Source organism: Loxodonta africana, chromosome 18 (genome assembly GCF_030014295.1).
Source record: "Loxodonta africana isolate mLoxAfr1 chromosome 18, mLoxAfr1.hap2, whole genome shotgun sequence".
NCBI lineage: Eukaryota > Metazoa > Chordata > Mammalia > Proboscidea > Elephantidae > Loxodonta > Loxodonta africana.
In genome coordinates this window covers 54160114-54175386 of record NC_087359.1, presented here as the reverse complement: position 1 = coordinate 54175386, position 15273 = coordinate 54160114, and the positions used below count along the sequence as shown (strand labels likewise).

The 15273-nt window shown below is 44.1% G+C and overlaps 1 protein-coding gene across 1 annotated transcript; it reads left to right on the top strand.

Moving 5' to 3' along the window:
* Positions 1-12818: 12818 nt before the first annotated feature.
* LOC100675489 (C-C motif chemokine 2-like) lies at positions 12819-14975 on the top strand. Its single transcript, XM_010594227.3, has 3 exons — positions 12819-12978; positions 13970-14087; positions 14444-14975. The coding sequence occupies exons 1-3, from the start codon at positions 12903-12905 to the stop codon at positions 14673-14675; spliced, it is 426 nt and encodes a 141-aa protein (XP_010592529.1). The 5' UTR covers positions 12819-12902; the 3' UTR covers positions 14676-14975.
* The last annotated feature ends 298 nt before the right edge of the window (positions 14976-15273 follow it).

Sequence of the window (15273 nt, the reverse complement as noted above, 5' to 3'; positions counted from 1 at the left end):
ATCCTTGCTTCTAAGGAACATTCTGGCTGTACTTTTTCCAAGACAGATTTGTGCTTTCTTCTGGCAGTCCATGGAATATTCAATATTCTTCACCAACACTGTAATTGAAATGCATCGATTCTTCTTTGATCTTCTTTATTCACATTGTCCAGCTTTCTCATGCATATTAGGCCATTGAAAATATCACGGCTTATGTCAGCGGCAGTTTAGTCCTCAAAGTGACATCTTTGCTTTTTAACACTTTTAAACTTTTAAACACTTTTGCAGCAGATTTGCCCAATGCAATACGTCCTTTGATTTCTTGACTGCTGCTTCCATGTTTCCATGTTGGTTGTGGATCCAAGTAAAATGAAACCCTTGGCAATTTCAATCTTTTCTTCATTTATCATGATGTTGCTTATTGGTCCAGTAGTGAGGATTTTTGTTTTCTTTCTGTTGATGTGTAATCCATGCCGAAGGCTATAGTCTTTGTTCTTCCTCAGTAAGTGCTTCAAGTCCTCTTCACTTGCAGAAAGCAAGGTTGTATGATCTGCACATCTCAGGTTGTTAATGAGTCTTCCTCCAGTCCTGATGCCCTGTTCTTCTTAGTCCAGTTTCTCAGATTATTTTGCTCAGCATACAGATTGAATAAGTGTGGTGAAAGGATACAATCCTGATGCACACCTTTTCTGACTTTAAACCACGCAGTATCCCCTTGTTCTGTTCCGGTGACTGCCTCTTGGTCTATGTGCAGGTTCCACATGAGCACAAATAAGTGTTCTGGAATTCCCATTCTTTTCAATGTTATCCATAATTTGTTATGATCCACGCAGTCAAATGCCTTTGCATAGTCAGTAAAACACATGTAAATATATTTCTGATATTCTCTGCTTTCAGCCAAGATCCATCTGACATTAGCAATAATATGTCCTCTTCTACATACGGCTTGAACTTTTGGCAATTCCCTGTCAATGTACTGCTGCATCCATTTTTTAATGACCTTCAGCAAAATTTTACTTGCAATATTAATGATGTTTTTCAATAATTTTCACGTTCTGTTGGATCATCTTTCTTTGGAATGGGCACAAATATGGATCTTTTCCAGTCATTTGGCCAGGTAGCTGCCTTCCAAATTTCTTGGCATAGACGAGTGAGCACCTCCAGCATTGCATCTGTTTGTTGAAACATCTCAATTAGTATTCCATCAATTCTTGGAGCCTTGTGTTTTTGCCAACGCCTTCAGTGCAGCTTGGACTTCTTCCTTCAGTACCATTGGTTCTTGATCATACTGCTACCTCCTGAAATAGTTGAACATCAAACAATTCTTTCTGGTACAATGATTACTGTATTCCTTCCATCTTGTTTTGATGCTTCCTGCATCATTCAGTTTTTTGCCCATAGAATCCTTCAATATTGCAACTCAAGGCTTGATTTTTTTCTTCAGTTCTTTCATCTTGAGAGGTGCCCAGCATGTCTTCCCTTTTAGTTTTCCAACTCCAGATCTTTGCACATTTCATTATAATACTTTACTTTGTCTTCTCAAGCCACCCTCTGAAATATTCTGTCCAGCTCTTTTACTTCATTATTTCTTCTGTTTGCTTTAGCTAGTCTATGTTCAATAGCAAGTTTCAGAGTCTGTTCTGACATCCACTTCAGTCTTTTTTTCTTTCCTGTCTCTTTAATGACCTTTTGCTGTCTTCATGTGGGATGTCCTTGATGTCATCCCACAACTTGTCTGGTGTTTGGTCATTAGAGTTCAATGTGTTAAATCTATTTTTGAGATGGTCTCCAAATTCAGGTGGGATATGTTTAAGGTTATGCTTTGGCTCTTGTGGACTCATTCTCCAGCTTCAACTTGAACTTTCTGGTGAGCAACTGATGGTCTGCTCTGCCGTTGGCCCCTGGCCTTGTTATGACTGCTGATATTGATCTTCTCCCTCACCTCATTCCACAGATGTAGTCAGTTTGACTCCTGTGTATTCCATCAAGCAAGGTCCACATGTATAGTTGCCGTTTATGTTGTTGAAAAAAGATATTTCCAATGAATAGGTCATTGGTCTAGTGAAATTCCATCATCCAATCTCCAACATCATTTCTAGTACCAAGGCCATATTTGCCAACCACTGTTCCTTCTTCTTTATTTCCAACTTTCACATTCTAATCACCAGTAATTATCAATGCATTTTTTTTTTTGGTTTATTATTATTAGTTTTTTTTTTATTGTACTTTAGGCTGAAGGTTTACAGAACAAACTAGCTTCTCATTAAACAGTTAGTACACATATTGTTGTATAACATTGGTTAACAACCCCAAGACGTGTCAACACTCTCCCTTCTTGACCTTGGGTTCCCTACTATCAGCTTTCCTGTCCCCTCCTGCCTTCTAGTCTTTGCCCCTGGGCTGGTGTGGCTCTTTAGTCTCATTTTGTATAATGGGCCTGTCTAATCTTTGGGTGAAGGGTGAACCTCAGGAGTGACTCCATTACTGAGCTAAAAGGGTGTCCAGGGCCATACTCTCAGGGTTTCTCCAGTATCTATCAGGCCAGTAAATATGGCCTTTTTTTGTGAGCTAGAATTTTGTTCTACATTTTTCTCCAGCTCTGTCTGGGACCCTCTATTGTGATTCCTGTCAGAGCATTCAGTGGTGGTAGTCAGGCACCATCTAGTTGTACTGGATTTAGTCTGGTGGAAGCCATCAGTGCATTTTGATTGCATGTTTGATAAGTTTTAAATTTCAGAAGTTGGTAAAAATTTTCAGTTTCTTTATCTTTGGCATTAGTGGTTGGTGCGTAAATTTGAATAATAGTCATATTAACTAGTCTTCCTTGTAGACATATGGATATTAACCTATCACTGACAGTGTTGTACTTCAGGATAGATCTTGAAATGTTCTTTCTGACAATGATGGTGATGCTATTCCTCTTCAATTTGTCATTCCTGGCATAGTAGACCATATGATTGTCTGATTCAAAATGGCCAATACCACTCCATTTCAGCTCACTAATCCCTAGGATATCAATCTTTAAGCATTCCATTTTTTATAACTTTCAATTTTCCTAGATCCATACTTTGTGCATTCTACATTCTAATTATTAATGGATGTTTGCAGCTGTTTCTTCTGATTTTGAGTTGTGCTACATCAGCAAATGAAGGTCCCGAAAGTTTTCCTCCATCCATGTCATTAAGGTTGACTTTACTTTGAGGGAACTGCTCTTCCACAGTTGTATTTTGAGTGCCTTCCAACCTGAGGGGCTCATCTTCTGGCACTATATCAGACAATGTTCTGTTGCTATTCATAAGGTTTTTACTGGCCAATCTTTTTAGAAGTAAATCTCCAGGTCCCTCTTCCTAGTCTGTCTTAGTCTAGAAGCTCAGCTGAAACCTGTCCACCATGTGTGGCCCCACTGGTGTTTGAAATGCTGATGGCATAATTTCCAGCATCACAGCAACGTGCAAGCCACCACAGTGCAACAAACTGACAGACGAGTGGTCTGTCATATCAGGGTACAAATGGTTTGTATCTCTTTTATTTTGTTCAATGAGTCACTAGAACTCCAATTTGTCCATATTAGGAGGAAATCTAGTAGTTCACTCCTAAATTCTCTCCACTCAACTTCTTTACAGTGCCTAAGTATGTTGGGAAGCTATCCAGATGTGTCCTGCTGTTCAATTTCAAGCAAAGTGAGGACTGGACAATCTGACCCACCCATCAGTGGCTGGGGGGTCTTGGCTGCTGTTGCTCTGACACTGCCCCTAGAGGTAACTGTGGATAGCAGGCCCCATACCATTCAATTATTCCTGTCCCTTGCTCTAATGGTGTCCCCTCCAGCCACAGGCATGGCAGCACCCCTCTCCTGGGCTCCCAAGTCTGTAGTGTCTTCAGTTCACACCCACGGATTTGGCCATTACTCTCCAAGCATGACTACTGAATCAATATGGCAAGGCCAGGAAGTCTTGCAGTCTCGGTTCTTACTGTGTTGAAACCAGCCCTCACCCACTGATTTCTCAATCTTAGCATTGAACTCGGGCCACCAATCCAGGGGGAACCTCCTCAGTTTCTCAGAGAGTGTCTAATCATTCTAGACTCAAAAGAACAGGACCTCAGTTCTTCTCCTCTTAGGAGGCCTCTTGTCCTTCAACAAATGTGTCCATTTCCTCTCTTGCCTCCAGCTCTGCATTGCAACGGGTGTTAGGAGGGGTTATTTCTCTTTTTGGCCACCAAAGATCCTTTTTCATCTTTCCTCCAGGACAATGAATGCCTGCTTGTCATGACTACCTACCTGTACTGCCTCAGTAAGCTTCTCCAAACAAAAAAAGGTGTTTCCCCTATACAAAAAAACAGCTGGCAGATTTTTTGCTAGGAAATGTTAAGATCTGTGTCTCCAGACACTTACACACAACACACACTCACACACACAGAGCTTGTCTGCATTGATTTAGGAGTAGGAAGACCTGCATCTCAGCACCAACACTAACGCTGTCTATAATCCTGGGCAACTTCATTTTCCCCATTTTAAATTAAGCAGAGCAGGTATTTTCAAACCTAGGATTTCTATGGCACCTTCCAGCTCTGATTTTTTCCATAATTCATTCATCATCAAATATTTATTGAGCACCTACTGCTAGGCACAGGAGTCCCTGGGTGATGGAAACAGTTAACACACTTGGCTCTTAACTGAAAAGTTGGAGATTTGAGTCTACCCAGAGGCACCTTGGAAGATCTAATTCTGAAAAAATAGATCACCTGGTGATTTCGCTCTGAAAAAGCAGCCATTGAAAACCCTATGGAACACACTTCTACACTGACATGTATGGAGTTGCCATGAGTTGGGGTCGACTCCATGGCACCTGGTACTGGTAGTGGTAGGTGCTAATGCTAGGGATGCAGGAGTAAATGAGACAGACACAAGTCCTGCCCTCACAGGTGTCTAACACCTGTATGCCTGTTGTTCCCATCCCATTACAAACAGCACCAAGAACAATATGCATGTGAATTTTCCTCTCACTACCCTGGCTATATTTTTGAGCAATAAGTAAGTGGCAGAGTTGAATTTTTTAGCAGTGCTCTGTGTTTAAGCCCTTGCATTTAAGTCGGAAGAGATGTGTGTGCTTTGCAAAATCGTTTCCCCACCTCTGCTCTCACTAGACAAACACCTTCTGCATTGTCTCTCAGGCTCTCTTTCCAAACTTTAATTTACGGTAAAGGCAGGAGAATCTTTTGAATGGGGCAATGATTTGCAACCTGGGGCTCCCCTGGGTAGTCAACTGAAACTATTAACAAAGGAGATTTATTTGGCAGCTGATGTTTCCCTTTCCTCAGCACGCAACATTGTGCAATGGGGAGGGAGAAACAGATCATCCTCAAAGAAGAAGCCATGTGGCCCCTGACAGTCACTCCCTCTGTTAGTGGCTCCCCGGTCCCACTGTCCCCCCATCCCTGCCACTATCTTTTCCCCAATAGGAGAAGTAAGGAACTCAGGAGACCAAAAGTCTTGTTCCTCTACTAATTTGCTTGTCTGATATTACGCCATCCTACCGTCCAAATATCTGAGGGGAGAGGTTTGAGACTCTTGTATGGTTAATAATTGATTCAGACAGTATTTATTGAAAATCTACTATATGAAAGGCATCACAGCGGATGCTGGGATCTAGCATGAGCAAAGGCCTTGAGGTGGGATGAAGTATGGAAATTTCTAGAAGCAGAAGGAGAGGCTGGGGGTAATATGAAGGAATGAAGCAGACGAAGGCCTGGCTGTGCAGATCTTATAGGCCTCCTACAGAATGTGAACTTCTGGGTAGAGCTGACTGCCGTATAAGGAGCTGAGGCCTGAATTTGATCCTGGTGCTACCGTCTTGGATTCTTGTTTTTTTGTCAGCCCCCCAAGGCCCCCTCTGTCCACAGACAGAAGGGAGAACAGGGATGAAAAAAGCTTAGGGAATCTAAACCTCAACTGTGAGCATATAATAAAGATGCCTAATAAATTTGTATAACAGGAAATAAGAGTGGAGGCTTGAGTTGGGCATCAGGAGTATACGAATATGCTGCCTGGGGCTGGTTGCATGCCCCAAGACTATGGTTCACCCACCCTTAGAGTGACACAGCTCTTTATACATTGCTTACAAAGCACCTTTGGTTAATTCATGCAAGCCTCATGACAATGTTAGAAACAGCTGTGTTACTAATCACCTTTTGCAGAAGAGGCCCAGAGAAGTCAAAAGACTTCCTCAAGGCCACACAGCCAGATAGCAGAAGAGCCAGCCCTAGTGTTGAACTATTCCAGGTTGTCTCATCTTTCTCCCCCTTCTTCTTGTACTCTTTCCCTCTCGCCATCTTTCTTTTTCTCTTTTCTGCCTATGCCTTATTTCTATTAGCATTCTCCAGCCCAGCCAGTGCTTTCCTTACTTCATATATCCTACACTTAATCTTGTTAGCTGCCATCCAATCAAATTCAACTCATAGCAGCCTGTGTGACAAAGTAGAACTGCCCCATAGGTAGGGTTCGCTAGGCTGTAATCTCTAAGAGAGCAGATTGCCAGGCCTCTTTCTCCTGGGAGCCACTGGGTGCATTCAAGCCACTAGCATTTCAGTTAGTGCCAAGCACTGAACTGCTGTTGTGCCACCAGGGCTCCTTCCTTTCAACCCATACCCCATCAAATCGCCAGAGACTCGGTGCTCGTCCAATAGTTTTAAGAGATTCTCAAAAAGTAATTCATGCTCCAGTTTACTATTTCCCATATATCACCTCATTTTTCTCCATAAGTAGTCATTCCTTCAACAAGTGTGTACCAAGCACTTTAGCTTAGAGGTCCCCAACCAGAAACTGGCAATCTGTGTCAGGGGACTTAGAGAGAGAGAGATACACATAGATTGTGATTCAGCAGGCTTGGGGTAGGGAGGGCCCAGATCTATTTCTGGAAGGTCCAATGGTACTCAACTATTGGGGGACCATGGACACCTTGGCTAATTTGATGAAAGCTCCAAGTCCTCTGTCTAGAAAAATGTACATCACATAAATGTGAAAGGCAACTCCAGGTGGTTCTAGAAGCCTACCGAAGAGCCACAGAATAGAGCCCTATGGATACAAAATGAGTTGCTCACTGACCAGCAATTTCCGCTCTGAGCTCTTTTAAGGTTGTCCTAACAGAGCTGTGGGGCAGTGATGGCTCAGTGATAGAAGTTCCCGCCTTCCATGTGGGAGACCTAGGTTCGATTCCCAGTCAATGCACCTCAGACACAGCGACCACCTGTCTGTCAGTAGAGGTTTGTGAGTTGCTATGATCCTGAAAAGGTATTAGGGGAGCTTCCAGACTAAGATGGACTAGGGAGAAAGGCTTGGTGATCTACTTCCAAAAATCAGAAAATGAAAACAGTATGGAGCGCGACGGTTCTATTTGGAACTGACCATGGGGATGGAGCATGATCTGACAGGGTTTCATTCTCTTCCATTGTGCATGGAGTCACCATGAGTAAGGGGCTGACTCAGCTGCAGTGAACAATAGAGCTGCAGACCAGCATCACCAACATCACCCGAGAGCTGCTTAGAAATGCAGGGCTTCAGGCCCCACCCCAGACCTACTGTATCAGAATCTATGATGCATAAGTCATTCAAGTTTGCAGTCCCTATAAGTTTGCTCCAAAATGTGCCCCCTCCCCACAACTCAATAAAGCCCAATTCATAAGTTCATCATACATGTACCACCAAGAAGCCTTCCCTGAGCCTCTTAGCTGGGGCTCTCGTCACTCTACATCCTTCTGGTTAGTACGTTTACTTCTGTGTATTACTTGAGTTTCCCTGGGATGACCTCGCACAGGTGTTCATAAAGGATGCAATAAAAAGCTGTCAAAACAATGTTTCTGCCTCCATTCCACCTCCTCTTCACGGTCTCTATTTCTCAAAGACGTCTTCCCCAGTTCAGCACGTCCACAGGGATACCTCAAACGCAGCACTGGTCCTCTTGACCACCTTATCACACTGCTCTGGTCCCAAATCAAGAAAGTGGCCTTCGCACATCTGCTGCCACCTCCACCCTCTTGTGCTGCCCTCCATTAGAGCCTTCAAGCAATGCTTTAGAGTGTCTCACAGTGATAATAGCTTACTTGGTTCAGCAGTCCCCTCACCTGAGAGCTCAGGTACTGTTCCATGAGGGCTGGTCCAAAGGCTAGTCTAATGACAAGCCCCCTACTGGGCTCAGATACCACCCTGCATGGTCTTCTTCTCTCTTTCCACAGGCTATTTTCACCACCTCCCCCAGAAATATCCTTGGTTCTTTCACGCAAATAGACCTGGGACAGGTCCACCCCACCAGACCAGAGGAAACATCTACACGCTGGAATCATGGGGTGAGCACTACTCAGTTTTATTCATAAACCAAGTCCTGTTTCCCATGAATATTCATTTTATCAGCTGTTCTAGGAAGCAAACATGGTGCCTGGTTCACTTCTTCCTTCCCTCATAGTCCCCATACATGGTGATCTGCACCAAACAGATAGTAAATGTATGAATATTAGGATAAGGAAAAAGTGTACTATATGCGAAATGATATATCACTGAGAGATGAGAAATAAACAAACCTGCACAAACTCTGCCACTGGTTTTCTATGTCACCTCAGATCTGTCACTGTCTCTTTCTTGGCCTCAGTCTCCCCATCAGTGAAATGGGTAGCTGATCTCAAAGGTCCCATTGATTTCTGACATTCTGTGAAAGGATAAAGCATGGATTTCCAGTCCTTTAAAGGGAAGTGATTGCAGAGTTGGGGGCCTGGGAAAATGGAACCTGGATCGCCTGGAGCCAATCACTGGCTTGGAAGAGAGTAGAAGGGAGAAGCTGGAGGATAGGCCTGGAAGAGGTGTCTAGAAAAGGCCTGGAAGAGGTGTCTAGAAAAGACCTGGCAGGTGCAAAGTCTACTGTATGTCTCACTCAAAGGCACAAGCAGGAGGGGCCCTGCTACCAAATGGAGAGGGAAGACGAGAGAACTGCAGGAGCTGCCAAAAGGCAAGTAACTCAGGAGTGAGAGTAGGCTGGGAGGAGAAGCTGGGACCTGGCTTCTGATCTTTCTAGGAAGTTCACTCTCACTTCCTCTTTCCTTCACCCCTGATATTGAGTAGGAGTCTGTAGCCATGACAAATGCCCATGCTGAGGATCGTGGTGCTGGGGTCAGCCCACTGGGTGGAAGGAAGAGAGGGTTATTTACCACGATGAACTTTTTTCTACCAACTCACCTCATTTGCGAGTTGGTGGAGAAGGGGTCCCGGGGGACTGGGGATTCTGGGAAGCACCAAAATCTTGACCCTCATCCCCCCTCCCTGGGCCTCTCCCTTGTAGCCCCCAGACAGGCGCTCAGTACAGGCCTTGTGCTGAGTGTTCCCAGAACAGCCCCACATGAGGCTTCTGGCTCCAAGCCCAGCATCTGGAATGTAGGCTCCCGCCAAATTCATTCTCCTTCTCATGATCTGGGAACTTCCAAAACTGCCTCAGAGCGGGAATTTCCACTCTTTCCTCCCACCCTGTGTCTGACTCGCTAGCTGGGAGAGCAGCTCTCCTTGACAGGGCAGAGTGGGAGGGAGACCATACCACCTTGTAGAGGACTTTCTTTTCTGATTCATATCCTCTCACCTTTGATGTGTTTAGTGTCTGACACTTGCAGTGGCCAAGCCATTTTCTAAAAATGATGCTCTCTCTCTGCTGGCGTGGTGGCTATGGCTGCTAACCAAAGGGTTGGCAGTTCAAATCCACCAGGCGCTCCTTGGAAACTCTATGGGGCAGTTCTACTCTGTCCTATAGGGTCGCTATGAGTCGGAATTGACTCGATGGTGATAGGTGCTCTGAGGTAGAGACACGTGTTCAAACCCTCAGAAAAGGTGGGAAGTTCTTCCGTGTGACCATGGGCCAGTTCATCTCCCTGTCAGGAATATGGTTTCCTCGTATAATAAAGAGGAATTTGCAATACACGATCTCAGTAGGTTCTTTGGTTCAAGGATTCCAGGATTCTGAGTGATGATAACATGATGGAACCAAAAGAGAGTTTAAAGGTCTTGGCACTGTTAAGCTGGAGAAAACTCAAGGAATGACTAGATGGCCAATCTTTGGGAATTGTCTTTGCCTGGAACTGGAGAGGGGAAACAATAGAACTAAAACCTGGAGGATTCCACAGTGAAATGGGACTCACTTCTCCAAGTGCATAGAAAAGGGCACACGAGTAGATTAGAGAGAGTTTTCTAATCACATGAGGGAGAGCTTCTTGAAGGTCAATGTGAGATAGTCTAGGAAGAAATGACTTCAAGAAGTTGCACAGTCCCCATTCCTGGAAAGTTTTTATTCATTCAGTAAGAATGGATTGTGCCATGTGCAAAGCAGTGAACCAAACACAGAAGGGTTTTGTATTAATAGAATAAATGAGAAAAAAATATCATATCAATAAAACCAAAAACCAAACCAAACCCGGTGCCGTCGAGTCGATTCCGACTCATAGCAACCCTATAGGACAGAGTCAAACTGCCCCATAGAGTTTCCAAGGAGCACCTGGTGGATTCAAACTGCTGACCAGTTGGTTAGCAGCCATAGTACTTAACCACTATGCCACCAGAGTTTCCATCGTATCACTAGATAAAGAGAAAACATCCAGCAAAATTCAACATTCATCTACAATAAAATCTCTCAGCAAACTGGAAATGAAGGGGCACTTCTTTAACATAATAAAGAATGTCTTTATCCCTATTTTGCTCTTAAACAGAAAGTCCCTGGGTGGTGCAAATTGTTAAGGGCTCGACAACCAGCTGAGAAGTTGGCAGTTTGAACCCAGCCAGAGGGGCCTTGGAGGACAGGCTTGGAGAACTGTTTCCGAAAGGTCACAGTCTTGAAAGCCCTAGGGAGCAGTTCTACTCCATACGCATGGGGTCACCACAAGTTGGCATTGACTCAACAGCAACTAACAACAACAACAACATTAAATAGTGAAATATTAAATTGCTAAATTCAGGCAGAATAAAATTAAGACCCTGAGAGAGATACAAGCAAAGTGGTGTACATGTTGTTTTGTTCTCTCTCCATAGTACTTTTCGTAATCCTACCCAAGAGTCTGCAACAGCCTCTCCATAGATTCTCTGCTCTTGGGGTTTCTAGAAAACCAATATCCACCATGAAACATTAAGTCAGGTGCCTGGGATCAGGGATTCTGGAGTCAGAGTGTCTTGGGTAAATTATCAGACCTACGTGCTGTACCTGTGAGATTCTGGACAAGTTATTTAATATCAGTTTCAACCTAAGGAAAATTGGGTGACACTTGATAATGTCAGCTAATACTTTCCTGGAGTGTTATTGACCACCTACTATAAACCAGACACAGTCATGTGTTTAATATAAATCCATTGCTCATTACAAATATAATGATTGTCAAGTGTTTTATTCCAAGAAGGTCCATGTATTTCATAGACATTGGCTCAGTGACCCTTTAAGAAAGAAAAGTCACCAGGTTCTTCCATTCCCATTTGGACAAGTGTAAATCAAGACCCAGCAGGATAAGGCAGCACAACGTGTGAGAAGATTCACTGGGCTGAGAGTCAAGAGACCTGGATTCTAGGCTCACCTCAGCCACTAATGTGCCTCAAGGAATCTGTTAATATATTTATAAAAGAGAAGAGTTAACTGCAGTGAATTCTAAGGTGTTCTAGTTCTTATTACTACAATTCTGTGGTTTTGAAGAAATCTAAGGCAGAGCTGCGTAATGAAACCAGCCATTTTAATCTCCAAAATACCATTCCTGTGCTCAGTCATCCTCCTTGGGGATCAAGAACAAAACCGGGAAAGAAGCTGCCATTGCAGGGGTCACACTTCTTGCATACTGCTGCCTGCTGTGTTAACCACAGTTTCCAGACTCAGGATGACTTAACCCCCAGGAGTGTTTATCGACTCCCCTTTAGGGGTCTGCTATTTTGGAGGATGCTTAGGAGAGAAAGAGGACCCAGATGTATGACCAGGCAGCTAGTTGGGGGAATTGTGCAAGTTTTATCCCAGAAGCATATCATAGTGGTGACCAGCACAGGCTCTGGTGCTAAACTGCTTGGATTCTGTTCAACCACTTACTGGAAGGCCTTTGGCAGGTTACTTAGCCCCTCTGTGCCTCAGTTGCCTCATCTATAAAATGGGAATAAACAATTTTTTTATCACATAGGGCTGGGGAATTTAAGCAGTTATTAATTGTAAAGTGCTTAGAATATTCTTGGCACAGAGTAAGCACCGTAAGAGTATTACATGAAAATGTCTTTTGCCTTACTATATGACCTGTATGGCTTTTTCCAAGTCTTATGCCCAATGACTCTTAAGATTCAGCTCTATGACTACAACATCCTATAGTTCTGCCTCAATTGTGCCACCATCCTTGCATTTTAGAAAACGCACGGATTTCAGATGCCCTTTGGGACCCTATCTAAGGCCCCTTCCCGGCTTGCAGGCCTTTTGGACTATTGCCAGACAGCAGACCCGGGGACAAGCCCTGAGATCCTTTCATCTCCCTTTTAACTTCTGTGTCCTTGCGTCCTTCCTTTTATGCAGAGTTTTCACTTCAGAGAAAGTAGAATCCCTAAGAAAAGCCCCCCGGGATCCTATCTGTGGTCAGCCTGGGCATAAGTTCACCCCGTCCTCCCCTACTTCTTTCAGTCTCCACAGCAGATAGGAAAAATACCCATGACTTCCTTCTCCTACTTCTCGGAAACCTCCCTGGTGTGCTACACTTACTTGCTCAGCAGATTTCCGATTCCACGTTGTGATTCACTGAGGATGATGCTGCTCTAAGCCAGGCCCTCTCTCCATGCTCCACCCTCTTGGCCTTCAATAAAAGGCAGGCAGAGCAGCCAGAGGAACAGAGAGGCTGAGAACAATCCAACTGTTCCCAAAACTGACGCTGAATTCACCTCCTCAGCCTCCAACATGAAGGTCTCCGTAGCACTCGTCTGCCTACTCGTCGCAGCAGCTACCTTCATCTGCCAGGTGTTTTCTCAGCCAGGTAAGGCCACCCCTCTTTCCCTTTGAAGCACATCACCCCATTCTGGGTTACCATGGGCCATCAGAGCACAAGGGGTACCCAGAGTCTCACTTTAACATCTGCTTTTTCAGGATAGGGAAACTCAGAGGAGGTCAAGAAGTGAGGTTGATCACACAGCTGCTCATACACAGAGCCTATCTAGAATTCCAGCTGTGGAGTCTATATCTAGTTCTAGAAGCAGATCCTTCGTGCAGTTACTGCCCCAGCACCTTCCCAGAAGGGCAGAGGGGAGAAGAAGAAACCCAGGATCTGGACTGAGCTTCACTCAGTACAGCTTCCAGAGAGTGGCTTTGCAGAGGCAGTGGGTATCAGGGAAACTCACCACCAGGTGTAGGATTGCTCAGAGCCTGAAGGGGGACACATAGCTGGGGCCCCTGGGCTCATCTTCTCTGGCCCTGATAATTTGGATTATTAGCCCTTCCTATCAAAACTTTCAAGAGTTGTCTAGTTTTAACAGCCTTTGTATCTCTTCCCATTATTCTTTAGCAACATAGTATACCCATTTTATAGCACAGAAAACAGAGTCAAAGTGTCAAAGATAACATTCTAATACTGGGGTGTTGGCAGAGTATTGAAATTTAATGGGCTCTACCTCTACTCTTTTTTTTTTTTTTTTTTTACCTCTACTCTGGTACCTCTGGGTGGCACAGATGGCTAAGCGCTCAATTGCTAGCCAAAAAATTGGCAGTTTAAACCCACCCAGAGGTGGCTTGAAAGAAAGGCCTGGCAATCTGCTTCTGAAAGGCCACAGCCTTGAAAACCCTATGAAGTACAATTCTACTCTGCACACATGGGGTCTCCATGAGTTGTAATTGACTGGAAAGTAATCGACAGTAAAAACAATCTCTACTCTTGCTTTTCCTTTACCTTCTCTTCACTACTCTTTTCTGCTCTCGGGTCAGAATAATGTAGCCCATCCTAAAATGCGTTTTCCTTGTGGCTTTATTTCCAGATGCAGTTAATTCCCCAGTCACCTGTTGCTACACATTCGTCGATAAGAAGATTGTTGTTCAGAGGCTGGCGAGCTATAGAAAAGTCACCAATGCCAGGTGTCCCAAAGAAGCTGTGATGTGAGTTGGCCCAAAGTTCTTCCTCAGGGAGCAAGGGACAATCCTCAAAAACTTAGAGTCAGAGTGTTACACCATCTAATCCAATGTCCAAAGATTCCCAACGGAAAAAACTGAGGCCAAGAAGGGAAAAATGACTCCCAGTCAACGTCACTCCCCAGCTGATGTGTTTATTCAGACCATCCCATTTTCTTTAGCTCGAAGTCAGGATTGTTTCACCTGGGACACCCATTGCAGCAACTTCTCCAGGTCCCCTCCTCCTCTAGTTCCCATGGCAACCCCTTGGGGTAGGATGGGCTGCCCTTTTAGGCTGAAATCACAAAAGAACTGCATCTAACCCTGGCCTCTCTCCTCCACAGATTCAAGACCAAACTGGCCAAGGAGCTCTGTGCTGACCCCAAGCAGAAGTGGGTCCGGGATTCCACTGCATACCTGGACAAGAAAACTCAGATGTCAAAGCCCAAAACCCATAATTCCGCAGCTCACTCCACAACCCAAGAATCCACAATTTATTCCACAACACGAGAATCTACAACTTACCCTACAACCGGAGAATCTGCAGCTAATTTATTTTCCTCTAGCTTTTCCTAGATGCCCTCTGTTATTATTTTATTATAACCCCATAGAATATGAACTTTGTTTATTGATATGAAATATGATGCCTTAAGTAATTCTTATCTTATTTAAATTATTGGTATTTTAACTTTATCTTCTTTACATTGTTTTCCCTCCGTGAACTCTGATTCCATTCCCGGAGTGTTGTGAGCGTCCTTGCAAGGATCATTTGCACAAAGACTTTTTGTTTTAAATTCCAAGGCATTGTAAAAATATTATTGTGGAAATGAATGTTATTGTATAAGTATCAAAACAAATATATATTTTTGTACAAAACCTGATTTTTAGTGTTTTCTTTAAGGAAATTAAAAAGCTGGGAGTGAAAAGTGGATGATGAGGGGAGAGCAGTTTCAGAAGATGGGGCTCATGCTTTGGAAGACTGAGAATGTGAATTGGTCCTTGTCTTTTCCACTGGGGTGGGCTCATGTAAGTGTGTGGGAGAGCTAGGCAGGACCCAATTATCCATCCTACCCCCATGGCTGCAGTCCTCAACATCAGCTGCCCAGATCCCAGTAACCTTAGTTACTTGTTCAGCAACAGCTCCACCCCTGTTCCTTTTCTCACGCCTCCAGCC